This window comes from Anser cygnoides, chromosome 1 (assembly GCF_040182565.1).
Source record: "Anser cygnoides isolate HZ-2024a breed goose chromosome 1, Taihu_goose_T2T_genome, whole genome shotgun sequence".
NCBI classification, from domain to species: Eukaryota; Metazoa; Chordata; class Aves; order Anseriformes; family Anatidae; genus Anser; species Anser cygnoides.
The window spans coordinates 17123155-17136165 of record NC_089873.1 but is presented as its reverse complement, the minus strand read 5'-3'; the positions used below and the strand labels follow the sequence as shown (position 1 = coordinate 17136165).

The following is a 13011-nucleotide window of genomic DNA, read 5'->3' as shown; positions in this document are numbered from 1 at the left end:
AAAACATGAGCACCACAACTAGCCCAATCCTGCCTTGTCTCCTTCTGATCAGGATTGAAGTTTGCTAGTAGAACATACATGTACCTTTGCTCTCATGATTCACAACCACGCTCATATTCAGGGATCCCTCAGATATTAGAATGTACTTTGTCTCTCCCATATCAATGCCCAGATCCTGGGTCTTTTGTCCAGTTTGGTAACAAAACCTACAGCTACATTCAGCTACTGAACTCTGATGCATATGCATATTTGTGGGTACCTTGAACTTAAATCCAGAGTCTGTGTCCAGACCCCAGGCTGTGTTTGCTAGCCTTCAGCTCTGACTTTGAGTCTTTACAGATTGAGGTCTACTCAATGGCTAGTATGACTTGAAGTTTTCTAGTACATCTCGTGCACATAGAGAGCAAAGGAATAAAGTTTAATAAGAATAACCTGCAATGATCAGGTGTAGGACTTGGCCAAATGAGCATACTGACCACCAGCCTCCTTACGCTTAAGTGACCAGTTACCTCCACATTTTCCATGTGTGTCCTTCCTTAATCAACCTTGTTTCATAGAATCATTCAGTTGGAAAAGACCTCTAAGGTCATCTAGTCCAACCTTTAACCTAGTACTGACAAGTCCACCACTAAACCATGCTACTAAGTTCCACATCTACATGTTTCTTGAAGACCTGCAGGGATGGTGACTTAACCACTTCCCTGGGCAGCCTGTTCCAATGCCACACAACCCTTTCAGTAAAGAAATTTTTCATATTATCCAACCTAATCCTACCCTGGTGCAACTTTAGGCCATTTCCCCTCATCTTATCACTTGGTGGTTGGGAGAAGAGCCTGATCCCCACCTTGCTATAGCTTCCTTTAAGGTAATTGTAGAGCATGATGATGTCTCCCCTGAGCTTCCTTTTCTCTAGGCTTAAACAACCTCAGTTCGCTCAGCCACTCCTCGTAAGACTTGTTCTCTAGACATTTCACCAGCTTTGTTGCCCTTCTCTGGACACACTTCATCACCTCGATGTCGTCCTTGTAGCAAGGGGCCCAAAACTGAACACAGTACTCGAGGTGCGGCCTCACCAGAGCCAAGTACAGGGGGACAATCACCTCCCTCGTCCTGCTGGCCACACTGTTTCTGTCACAAGCCAGGATGCTGTTGGCCTTCTTGGCCACCTGAGCACACTGCTGGCTCATATTCAGCTGGCTATCAACCAATATCCCCAGGTCCCTTTCCTCCTGGCAGCTTTCCAGCCACTCTTCCCCCAGCCTGTAGCGCTGCATGGGGTTGTTGTGCCCCAAGTGCAGGATCCAGCACTTGACCTTGTTAAACCTCATACATTGGTCCAGCCTATCCAGATCCCTCTGCAGAGCCTTCCTACCCTCAAGCAGATCAATACTCCTGCTTAACTTGGTGTTATCTGCAAACTTAGTGAGGGTGCCCTCTATCCTCTTGTCCAGATCATTGATAAAGGTATTGAAGAGAACTGTCCCCAGTACTGAGCCCTGGGGGACACCAATGGAGACCGGCGTCTGGCTGGATTTAACCTCATTCACCACAACTCTTTGGGCCTGGCCACCCAGCCAGTTTTTAACCCAATGAAGCGTACACCCATTCAAGCCTTGAGCAGCCAGCTTCTTCAGGAGAATGCTGTGGGAAACAATGTCAAAAGCCTTGTTGAAGTCTAGGTAGACTACATCTAACAGCTCTTCCCTCATACACTGAGCGTCACCTTGTTGTAGAAAGAGATCAGGTCCATCAAGCAGGACCTGCCTTTGATAGACCCATGCTGAGTGGGCCTAATCCCTTGATTGTCCTGTAAGTGCTGTGTGATGGCACTCAAGATAATCTGCTCCATGAGCTTCCACAGCACTGAGGTCAGACTGACAGGCCTGTAGTTCCTTGGGTCCACCTTCTGGCCCTTCTTGTAGATTGGAGTCACATTTGCTAGCTGCCAGTCGAGTGGGACCTCCCCTGATAGCCAGGACTGCTGATAAATGATCAAAAGTGTCTTGGTGAGCACTTCTGGCAGCTCCCTCAGTACCCTCGGGTGGATTCCATCTGGCCCATTGACTTGCGAATGTCTAAGTGGTTTAGCAGGTCACTAGCCATTTCCTCATGGATTATTACTCCTGTGCCTTAATGATTTCTTTCTTGAAGAGTGTCCAGCCTTCCTGGACTCCTTTGCCCTTCAGGACTGCCTCCCAAGGGATTCTACCAACCAGTCTCCAATACAGGCCGAAGTCTGCCCTATGGAAGTCCGGGGTGGTAGTTCTGCTAACATCCCTCCTTTCTTTTCCGAAGAATCAAAAACTCATTAATTTGTGATCACCATGTCCAACACAGCCTCCAGCCTTCACATCACCCACAGTCCTTCTCTATTTACGGGCAAAAGTTTCTTCCCTTTCTCCAGCCTCGTCTCCTCCCAAATAAACAGCTGGATCTAGCTAAATTTCATCCTTGTTTTCAGTTCTGCTACATAAAAGCCCAAATTTGGTATTTCTAATAGGATCTATGTGATCCCATATGTGTGTGGTATTACTGGTATGGACGCATAGGTGCTGTTGGCTTTGTAAGGTTCAACTCCCCTAAAGGTGGTGGTCCCCTTCAGTTCTCTGTGCAATCTCTCACGTAACTCCTCATAACTGCCTGTGAAACCCAGACATCCTTTACAGCACTGTCTGTAACTTTCATCAGCTTCTCACACTGATAACTGTTAGGTTGAACTATTTCTCATTTTTTTTCCAGAAGTTTCTTATGTTCTGTTTGATTCCCTTAATCTCAGAGCAGAGTCATCATTTGCCTGCAGCCTGAACAAAGTCATTCTGTAGTTTGATGTATGTTTCTCTCTTCTCTCTTAAAATACATATTTTGAATCTAATTTAAATGATTTCTTTCTGTAATGTCCTTTTTGAAAGCAACATAAAAGATCAGCAGTAAAGCAAACATAATTGATACTAAAACCACTCTGGGAAATGATGTAAAAATGTTGAATTTAACAAAGCTGCATTTCTTTTATTACTGATTTGTTTATCAGAATATAGAGAGGAGGATAGACTAGATGGAAAAGTGATAGTTATTTTTAGTTTCCTTTAAGTCTTTCGTCATGTTACAGTCCTTCTCTGTTTTCCCTGGAGTTCCGGCTTTCTGGGTTCTGTTACTGGAGAGGGGATAGTAAGAAGTTCCAATAAATAAAAAATAAGAAAAAAAAAAGAAAACTTGAAAGAGCAAGGTCTACAGAAACTTTTTTCTCCTATTTTTCCTCTTTTCCTGGTGAATAAAGCTTGGAAGAGGTTAATTCAAAAAGAATGTTACAGAATTTAGGTCCACAATTATCTAGACAATGGTAGTAATTCTACAGTCATAGAACGGCTTGGGTTGGAAGGGACCTTAAAGATCATCTAGTTCCAACCCCCTTGCCAAGCACATGGATGCCACCCACTAGATCAGGTTGCCCAGGGCCCCATCCAGCCTGGCCTTGAACACCTCAAGGGATGGGGCAGCCACAGCTTCTCTGGGCAGCCCGTGTCAGTGCCTCACCACCCTCAGAGTAAAAAAGTCTTCCTAACATGTAATGTAAATCTCCCCTCTTTCAGAGTAAAATTGTTCCCCCTTGTCCTATCACTGTCTGTCCATGTAAAGAGTTGCTCTCCATCTTTTTAGTAAGTCCACTTTAAGTATTGAAAGGCTGTAATGCGGCGACCCCAGAGCCTTCTCTTCTCCAGGCTGAATGTCCCCAGCTCTCTCAGGCTTTCTTCACATGAGAGGTGCTCCAGCCCTCTGATCATCTTCGTGGCCCTCCTTGGGACCACTCTAACAGCCCCACATCCTTCCTGTGCTGGGGGCCCCAGACCTGGATGCAGGGCTCCAGGTGGGGCCTCACAAGGGCAGAGCAGAGGGGCACGATCCCCTCCCTCCCCTGCTGGCCACCCCTCTGTCGGTGCAGCCCAGGACGCAGTTGGCCTTCTGGGCTGCAGGCACGCACTGCTGGCTCGTGTCGAGCCTTTCGTCCACCAGAGCCCCCAAGTCCTTCTCTGTGGGGCTGCTCTCAGTGAGTTCTTCTCCCAGTCTGTGCTTATGTCTGGGATTGCCCTGACCCAGGTGCAGCACCTTGCACTTGGCCTTGTTGAACCTCAGTAATGATTCTCTAAAGTAGATGCAAGAACTAAGGTAATAAGGCGTGAGAAATAAGCTGGTAAAAATAAGGGAATTTCAGGAAATGAAATAGAGGGCTTGGTGTGCTATACATAATCTTATCAAAGAAGCACTGTGAATAATTAATTATATGTTAACCCCAGCATGGGCAAATGGGTAGTGTTAGATTTCTAAGTCCCTATTAGTTAATATGCCTCAAAACCTCTAGCCTACTGTGGTTTGATGACCAAACACGTTAAACAATCTTAGATAAACAAACTTTTTCTTTTGGTTGTTCCTTAATTTTTACCCCCCCCCCCCATCACCTACTGTGACACTTCACTCCTGAAATACAGCCCTAGAACTGTGCATATCTCCACAGACTGTTCTGAAATCATTAGTACTGTGGAGTTGTTCATTTGAAATATCTGAGCCCATTTATATTTGGAGGCAAAACAGAGTGTTATAGCTGCTTTATGGCTTTTTTATTGTAGTGAGGAAGGCAATTGTGTGTAATCTACAAATGCAAAGGCTTTTATTGTCTGTTTTTATCCCTATAGATGAAAATACAGTTTAGATAACAACTCTGTGCAGTGGCTGCCAATGTAATCAGTCTTCGTTCCAGAAAATTCCTTTGCCTCTCGGTAGTGTTTATTCCATCACACATTTAAATTCAGTCCAGTTCTATTCTAACAGAACAGTTTTGCATTGTTGAAAACACTTTTATATTGTTTTCCGGGAATCTCTGAATGTTTTTGCATGGAAAAATTCAGTTCTGCTAATACTATTCGTCTGCAGACATTGTGGGGTGTCGTTAACAGACGTAACAGCACTGCTGCGTCCTGGTGCTTCCTGAACCCTGAGTCATGTCCTCCCTGTTCAGATTTGGTCTTGTTGCTGTGTTTGGAGTTGTTTTTTATAGTTTGTGGCACTGAGGCAGAAGAGGAATATTGGTTTAGAAACCAGACACTAAACCACTGTCTCTGCATTATTGTTTGCTTAAGACTTAACATGTTGAACAGCAAGAATAAAGTTAAAAATCCTCACAAAGTTTTAAGCTACAAGAGTTGCAACCTGCCTCTGTCTTGTCCCTGCCTGAGGCTTTGTGGTTTTACAGTAAGCGGTGTTAGTAGATAATAATGGTCTGTGAAGGGAGGAAGCAACTGTTCTGTTAGTATATGAAAGACAGATTTTTTTTAAATGCATTTTTTTTAGATGTGTAATGACAGTGCATAAACATGCCCAGTAAAACCTCTTAACCTGCCAATGATTGCTTTTTACTGTTCTTGTGAATCTATCAAATAATAGCCTATATCCATGCCTTTATTCATGTGTTTCAGAAGATGAAGAAGAATGGAAGGTTATTAAAGGGAAATTTCTAGCCATCAATGCAGTAAATATGAGCTGCGCCTGTCCACGCAGTCCAAAAGGTCTTTCACCAGCAGCTCATCTGGCAGATGGTTCAGCTGACCTCATTCTAGTTCGTAAATGCTCCAGATTTGATTTTCTACGGCATCTTGTCAGAAATACAAACCAAGATGACCAGGTAGGTGTGTGTTCCCTTTGGCAGTGAACTCTCTCCAGGAGCAGCCTAAGTTGTAAATATTGACAACTGTATATGACAAAAAGAATATCTACAAAACAGTTTTTTAAAAAGTGCTTATACAGTTCGTATGACTTAATCTTAGCATGCGTACCATCAGATAAATCACTTAAACTAACTCAAGTCTTTGGCCTATAGCATTCTATGTTATATATATTTCAGCCTGGAGAAGAGGAGGCTGAGGGGAGACCTCATCGCAGTCTACAGCTTCCTTGTGAGGGGGAGTGGTGGGGCAGGTGACCTATTCTCCTTAATCACCAGTGATAGGACCCGTGGCAATGGTGTCAAGCTGAGGCAGGAGAGGTTTAGGCTGGACATCAGGAAGAGGTTCTTCACCGAGAGGGTGGTCGCACACTGGAACAGGCTCCCCAGGGAAGTAGTCACTGCACCAAGCCTGTCTGAATTTAAGAAGCATTTGGACTGTGCGCTTGGTCACATGGTCTAAACTTTTAGGTTGACCTGTGTGGTGCCAAGAGTTGGACTTGATCCTTATGGGTCCCTTCCAACTCGGGATATTCTATGATTCTAACCACATTCCACTTCTATTAGTTGAATTCTTTCTTATAATATTTTGAGTATATTTACTATTTGGACAATATTTAAAATGTTATCACATCTGTGCACACAAGTATTTGTCATGAAAAATTGTTCACAGCAATATAATGTAGCTGAGGTAGAAGACTAGCAAGGAATAATAATTCTTGTAAAACGTATAAAAATATGATGTAGAAAAAACTTACTAGAACTACAGTTTGATTCTAAACTGCAGGCCTAGAGCCGGATTTTAATACGTATGGGTGACATGAGCTTTAGGCATTCAGCTTCAGAGTTCTTCCTTGCATAAGTTACAGCTGTCAGGATAAACTGCAAGGGAAGATTGATCACTGCTTCGGAGTGTTAATACCTGTTGAAAGTAGAGCTATGGCTATGAACGCACACACTTTAATATTTGTCACAACCTGATATTATTAACATGTTCTGGCAGATAACTGAACAATACACTGATGGCATATCTGGTTATAGAAACAATAACAAATCTCACTTGTTTGCATTGCTACTCTTCGTCCTCTAGAGTTTGTATAAATTCTCTTTCCTGTATTTCCTTGTTACCATTCCCAGGCACATTTTGTTTGTCTGTGTTCTGTCTTCCTGCTGTTCTTTGTCTCTTCTTCTTCCCTTCACTCCTCCCTATTCTCTCTGTTTCCTCAGTATTTTTCGTTACTTGAAGCCTTTCCCAGCTGCCTTTCCAATCGGTTTCAAGATTTATCAATCTTTATCAATCAACCTATCAATTTATAAATTAATAAAATATATAAATGATAAGAACAAACTATATGAAAATATATTACGCAATAATAATCATAATAATATATATAATTATATCATTACTATCATAAAATAAGAATTATAATAACATTCTGCTTAGCCATGACACACGAGAACATTCATAAGTGGCTCTGTGCAGCCAGTGATAACCAGTTTTTGCAGCTAAACTTTTTGGCCTGGAATGCTTCTTAGTGAGCCTCAGACTGATGCTACATATTTTTACCTGAATTAGCTAGCTGAAATGTTTTTATTTTGTTGGAGTATTATAATATCTCCATATAGTCGTATTTTCCTATACACCCAGCTCTCCAATCTCTCTAATTCTTTGATTAGGGCAGTGGTCTGCTCATCTCAAGGTATTCTTCCAAAATTCAGAAGCATAAGACTTTCAGAAAAGCTTATGTTTCTTAAGGGCTGTAGTTAACAGGTCCTGAGGATGGTACAAGGTTCCAATCCAAACCTTTTTGACTTCAATTCCATGTTATAATAGTTTTTTTAATAGTTTATTAATAGTTCTTATACCCCATACTCATAATCTCAGAACCTGTTACCTCATTACCCTTAAAGTGGCAGTACTGCTGCTTCTCGAAGATGACCATCAAAAATAAGGTTTCAGTTTTGCTTTATGGTTTTTGACTTCTGCAGTTTCTTAAAAACAAATATCACTCTAGCCTCAGGTAAAATTCTGTAGAAAATTGGAACGGATGGACTTTATTGAATACCAAATGCTGCATGCTGAGTTTCTTTACGCATCAAGTATATTTAAGTAATTGTAATTGCCTTTTTTGATTATTTCTTTCTTTGTAGTTTGACTTCTCATTTGTAGATGTTTATCGGGTGAAGAGTTTTCAATTTACATCAAAGCTTTCAGAAGACAATGGAAGCAATGTTACAGACATAGGAAAGAAACGTTTTGGCCAGTTCTGTAGAGATCACCCAGCCTGTTGCTGCAATATTGCTGACAGCACTTGGAACTGTGATGGAGAAACTTTGGATAGTTCAGCAATTGAAGTGAGGTGAGCACCTGTTTTTCTCTGCATCTACCAAGAAGATATTAAGCCTTTTCATTGATGTAAAGGTGCTAATAAAGATATCCCAAAAACATATCTCCCCAGCAAATTCGAGTCTTCTGATAATAAACTTAGATTTTTGTTGTTAAGTTTTGGATCCTTTCTAGTAAACACTCCAGCTATATGTTGTAAATGATCTCTTTGAGATAGATGACCCTACCCTCAAAGTCCTGCTTAGTTCTTAGAAACTGATATGTTTGAAGTGCTGAAGGGTGGAGGTCTTGGTGGAAGGATTCTTTTTAGAGAAATGTAGTATTTCTTTACTCTGAGCGCTAGCTTTTGCAAATAAACAAAGTATTTTTCAGCAAAATAGTAGTCATTTTTTCCATTTTTTGAAAAGTCATATAGAAGCCACCTGATAGGTGCTTAACTAGCGTCTTCGTCTTACAGAAATACTGAGTACGTCCCGTATTGTGTATATTTTGACACACAGCACAGTCTTATCTCCAGCCTCGGCGTATGGAGGAAGAAGTTTGCAGTTCTGCAAATGAACAAATTGGAAAGGAATAACAGCTTTGAAATTTTGAAGGGCTTTTTAATTTGTTTAGTTTGGGTTTGTTTATTGTAGATCAAAGGGAAATACAAAATGTGTGCATCCAAGTTTGTTCCATTCAAATGCAATCACACAGCAGTCTGAGTGATTTATGTAAGAACAGTGTATGTTATATAAGGTCAGCTCCTCTAAGTGTCCCATGTCGCCTACTGTGTGGAAGAGAGTAGTAGCAGGAGTGAGGTATGTGTGAAAGCACCCAGCCTTCTTTGAAGGGGAGGATTTTATCAAGCATGAGGGCTATTTTTGTAGTCTGAAACAAAGAATTTTGCCTAACTGCTTGAGATTCACAGATTATTAAAACTAAATATATAGTACCTACTTATATTTAAAAAAAATACGATTAATTGATTTCCATATTTTTCAGGGTTCACTGCCAGTTAATGAAACTGTTTGCAAGGGGAATCGAGGAAAACTGTAAAGATGAAGCTGCCTACAGCCACAGTAGCATTGAACACTTACTATAGACACTGTTCCTCCAATGGGGAGAAGAAAAAATAAAAGCTCAAGGAAATTGAGTATATATGCATTTTAGTCAAATTGACAAGTATTTTAAAATTTTAGATTTTTTTTTGTGATGGCTTCAGTATAATCTTAGACATTTTATTTCACTGTGTATTTTTTTAACATTCTAATCATTAAAATATGTCTTGAAGTAATGTAATTTATGTTAGATTGGCATATATGTATGTATTCACAATAACTGATAAATACTCTGTGCTTTTCTAGAGAGCTAATTTAGCAGCTGTGTTGCAATAATATTTAAATATTATAAAACATTGAACTTTATATTGCCATCAAACCAAGATATCAGGACAAGATGTTTTCAGAGTCTGAGAAGATGTTTTCTGCTGGGAGTGTTATGTAGTTGCATGTGGCTTAAATGCTGGACAACAGTGTTGTCATTTGCATTTTTTTTATTTTTTTTAGTAAAATCTTTCATTTTCTAATTCTGACAATACCTTGCAACTTATCAATGCAATTCAAACACACATTCCTGGCTTTAAGTAATAACAATAACAATTTAGAAATATTTTGAAAAATAAAAGTACATCTGTATATAGATCATACCTTCTCTTATGTAATCTATTTATAAATGCTTCCTTGCATGCTGCTTTTTGGGTTTATAAAGGGTTTTATGACTGTTTGGATGATACCAAATACCACACACTGCAACTGAAATGTCTTATCAGCAACTGGTACGGATACATAATGATACCACGAAGGCACAGGCAAGGGAAGATATAAATATCTTATAAAACACCAGCAAATTTTGCATTTCTAAAAATAACTAAAATTAACATATGAAAAGCTTCCCTTTTCAGTACACAATTCTTTGGAGATTCCACTAGATACATTAAAATGTCTTTGCAAAATAAGATGTTGGAATGTTAAGTTTGAAGATACGATTCAATGATTGAATGTTTTTAAGTAATATTTTTATTTAACTAAATAGGAAACGATTTGTGTTGTGAAGTCAAGGGAAGAAACTGGTATATGATAAATCACAAATCACTGTGCTGACTTGTTTTTACAGCAAATACATAAGACTATCATGTACAGCTATGGAGTGATTATTTGTGTATGAATTTGTGTATTGTGGCACACACACGTACAGTGGGCAGGCTTGGTGCTGGATTTTGCTCTTCTCATACAGGTTTATTCCTGTTTGAGGATCAGAAGCTAGCCCCTGCTCTCTTCTGTAAACCTTACTGCATCTCAGGCATCTCAGATTTGTGTGTGTGTCTGAACAGCTAATGACTCTCTCTATTCATGTGTATCTATTGGCACTTCTGTCATTCAGCTATTATTAGTTTCAGTCTCCTGTGTATTTGCTCTGTGTGAGCCATGGTGATCGGTTGGTTTATTACTGAAACACTTGAAATTTGTTTTAAGTGGCTGTTTGTTTTTTTTTCTATTGAAACATTCCAGTTTTGTGTAATATTAAAATGTTGTGCTATATTGTTGCTATAAAGTATTATTCATACTGTTGTGTTCATACTGTATGACAAAAAAAAACTTGCAAATGATAATTGCTCAAAGTACAGTCATACAAAGTTTAGGATCCGTTTCTTATTATATAGTGTTTCAGGGAGATACTTGAAAACTTTTCCAAAAGTAGTACTGTACTTTCTTCAGTGATGCAATGAGTTGAAAAGTTGATTCATCCAATGTTTTTCAGACATTTGTTATGTATACTGTATTTTAAAGCCATTTTTAGTAAGTGAAATAGTACTGTTGAACCAAGAACCCTGTTGAAAAATGAAATTATGCTGTCATACAAATGCAGATATCTTCTGAAAGTGTCATTTGTGTAAAAAGTTTTAGTTAGATTGATCTATCCATGAATATTGTGAAAAAACTGAGATTTCAAATTACTGTAATTCTTGGGCAGGATATGACAGTGTACACTCAGCTCACCAACAGGCGAGGACTTCTATGAAGCATTACAGCTATCCAGATCAGTTTCTTATTTATGAGAACAGAAGTAAATACTAACCAGCTCTTTCCATTATTTTTCTAGCAAGTCATGAGACTCCTAACTCAAAAAACGGTGGATTAGTTACATTGTGAATGTATACTGAAGTGCTCTGAGTACTTTTAATATCTGAAACTGTGCACTTGGTATTTCCAAAAAAAGCCCACAGTTAAGGCCTCCATTCTGAGAAATGAGCTACCAGAAAAGAAGGGAAAACAGATCATTTAGTCGTATGGTAATGAAGTGTAAATTAAATACTAAAGGTGTTGCAGCATAATAAAATAAAATCTCTTAGAAAATAGAAAAGCTACATAGCTGCATTTGAATAATTATACTTGTAGCATATTATACTAGCCAAGCATCATAGTTGAGTTGTATGAAATGTCCAGTGTATTTTAAGAAGAGAGCTGTATAAGTAATGTCTGCGTTCGTTTTAATTCTAGTATTTTTTTGTTTTGTTTTTCCTCTGAATGTAGTCTCAGTATGAAAATCATTTATAGGAAAACCAAGTTCGATTTCCTTTTTTATTTCCCAATCTTGCTGGCTTCAAGATTAGAAAATGCGTTCTGTTTTATGAGGCTAAGGGAATTCATTTAAAAAAATAAATAAATTATGTTGTACAGCAGCCGTACTGTGGTTTTCTTCTTTTCACAACTTGATTTGAAAAAAAAAAAAAAAATGCCTGTTGAGAGATTTCAGCCCAACAAAGGTAACGTACTCAGTGTAATGAACATGCCCAGGCTGAACCAGGCAGAGAAGTAATTCCTAAGGTTTCATTGATGTTGACTACAGCTTTATAGCAAGCGTGAGTGTGGGCAAACACTGAGAGTGAAGGAAGGCAACTAGTGAAGCTAGACTTCTACTAAAACTAACTCTGTTAAGAGAAACTTAAGACTGAAGGAGGAGAAATAACTTAGTTGTGAGGATTTAGAGGTTTTGGTTATGGAAAATTTTAAACTGCAACAAGTCAAAACCAACTACCATTGTAAGAAATACAGAATATATATTGTACTTTAAACAGTACCTCCTATATGCCAAGATGATGTTTTTAGAGTTTCCTTGCAATAATTATTACTGATACAGCACACTTCCCAGTAAGAAGTACAATGTGTTCTTTATAGGTGAGCAGTGGACACAGCAGGAATATGATTTTCAACACTTCAGACAGTTCTGCTTTTGAAGTTATGCAACAAGCCAATGTTTGCAGGGATGTCATAAGACTTCGTATATGAAAATAATGTTTATTCGTGAAGGGGAAGATGGTATGTAGAACCAGAAATCTCTGTCTTGCTGTTCAAATATTATTTCCTCAGAACTCCTGCCTTAATCCCTATGAATTAAATGAATAACAGGACTTCATCATTTTTATTCTCACTAGTCATATTGCTTATTCCAAACTTTCAGTAGGTTAATTAAATACATTTAATAGGCTCTAGCTGATGTTTAAGTTGCAGTAAATGAATTCTGTCTATAATGAAGCAAATCTCCCCAGCCTTCTGTCTTACCCTCTGATATGCACATAGTGTACATCTTGTAAAGGGCTTATGTATGTTCTTAACGTGTGACGAGACCCATTATTTAAAAGGAATTGGGGCATTCAGTCTGCCCCAATTTAGTCCTTTCAAATACTCTGCAATGAGAGGGTTAACAATTTTTTATTTAATTTCCCACTGCTAAAAATAATTCCTGACATGTACATACTGAAATTGCCAACAAGGGGTTGTCTTCAAAAGCTGTTTCCTTCTTTAAGACTCGTACATGTTTGAAATAATAGCATGCTGGATTTGGTAGCTATTTCAACTACAGTGCATTTTTTTTGCGTTTGTTGCATGTAAAAAAGTTTTTCCTTGTCAAATGG

General features: G+C 39.0%; 1 protein-coding gene across 3 annotated transcripts in view; it reads left to right on the top strand.

The window, feature by feature from the left end:
- CERK (ceramide kinase) overlaps window positions 1-11778 on the top strand; it is a 47537-nt gene extending 35759 nt beyond the window's left edge. For 2 of the 3 annotated variants that reach the window (XM_048068552.2, XM_066990057.1), the window contains exons 11-13: window positions 5466-5671; window positions 7862-8070; window positions 9042-11778. In XM_048068552.2, coding sequence (XP_047924509.2) covers window positions 5466-5671; window positions 7862-8070; window positions 9042-9141 — 515 coding nt within the window. In that variant the 3' untranslated portion in view covers window positions 9142-11778. The remainder of the gene's footprint in view (window positions 1-5465; window positions 5672-7861; window positions 8071-9041) is intronic. The other variant, XM_048068553.2, reaches the window with a different exon arrangement.
- Window positions 11779-13011: the final 1233 nt, after the last annotated feature.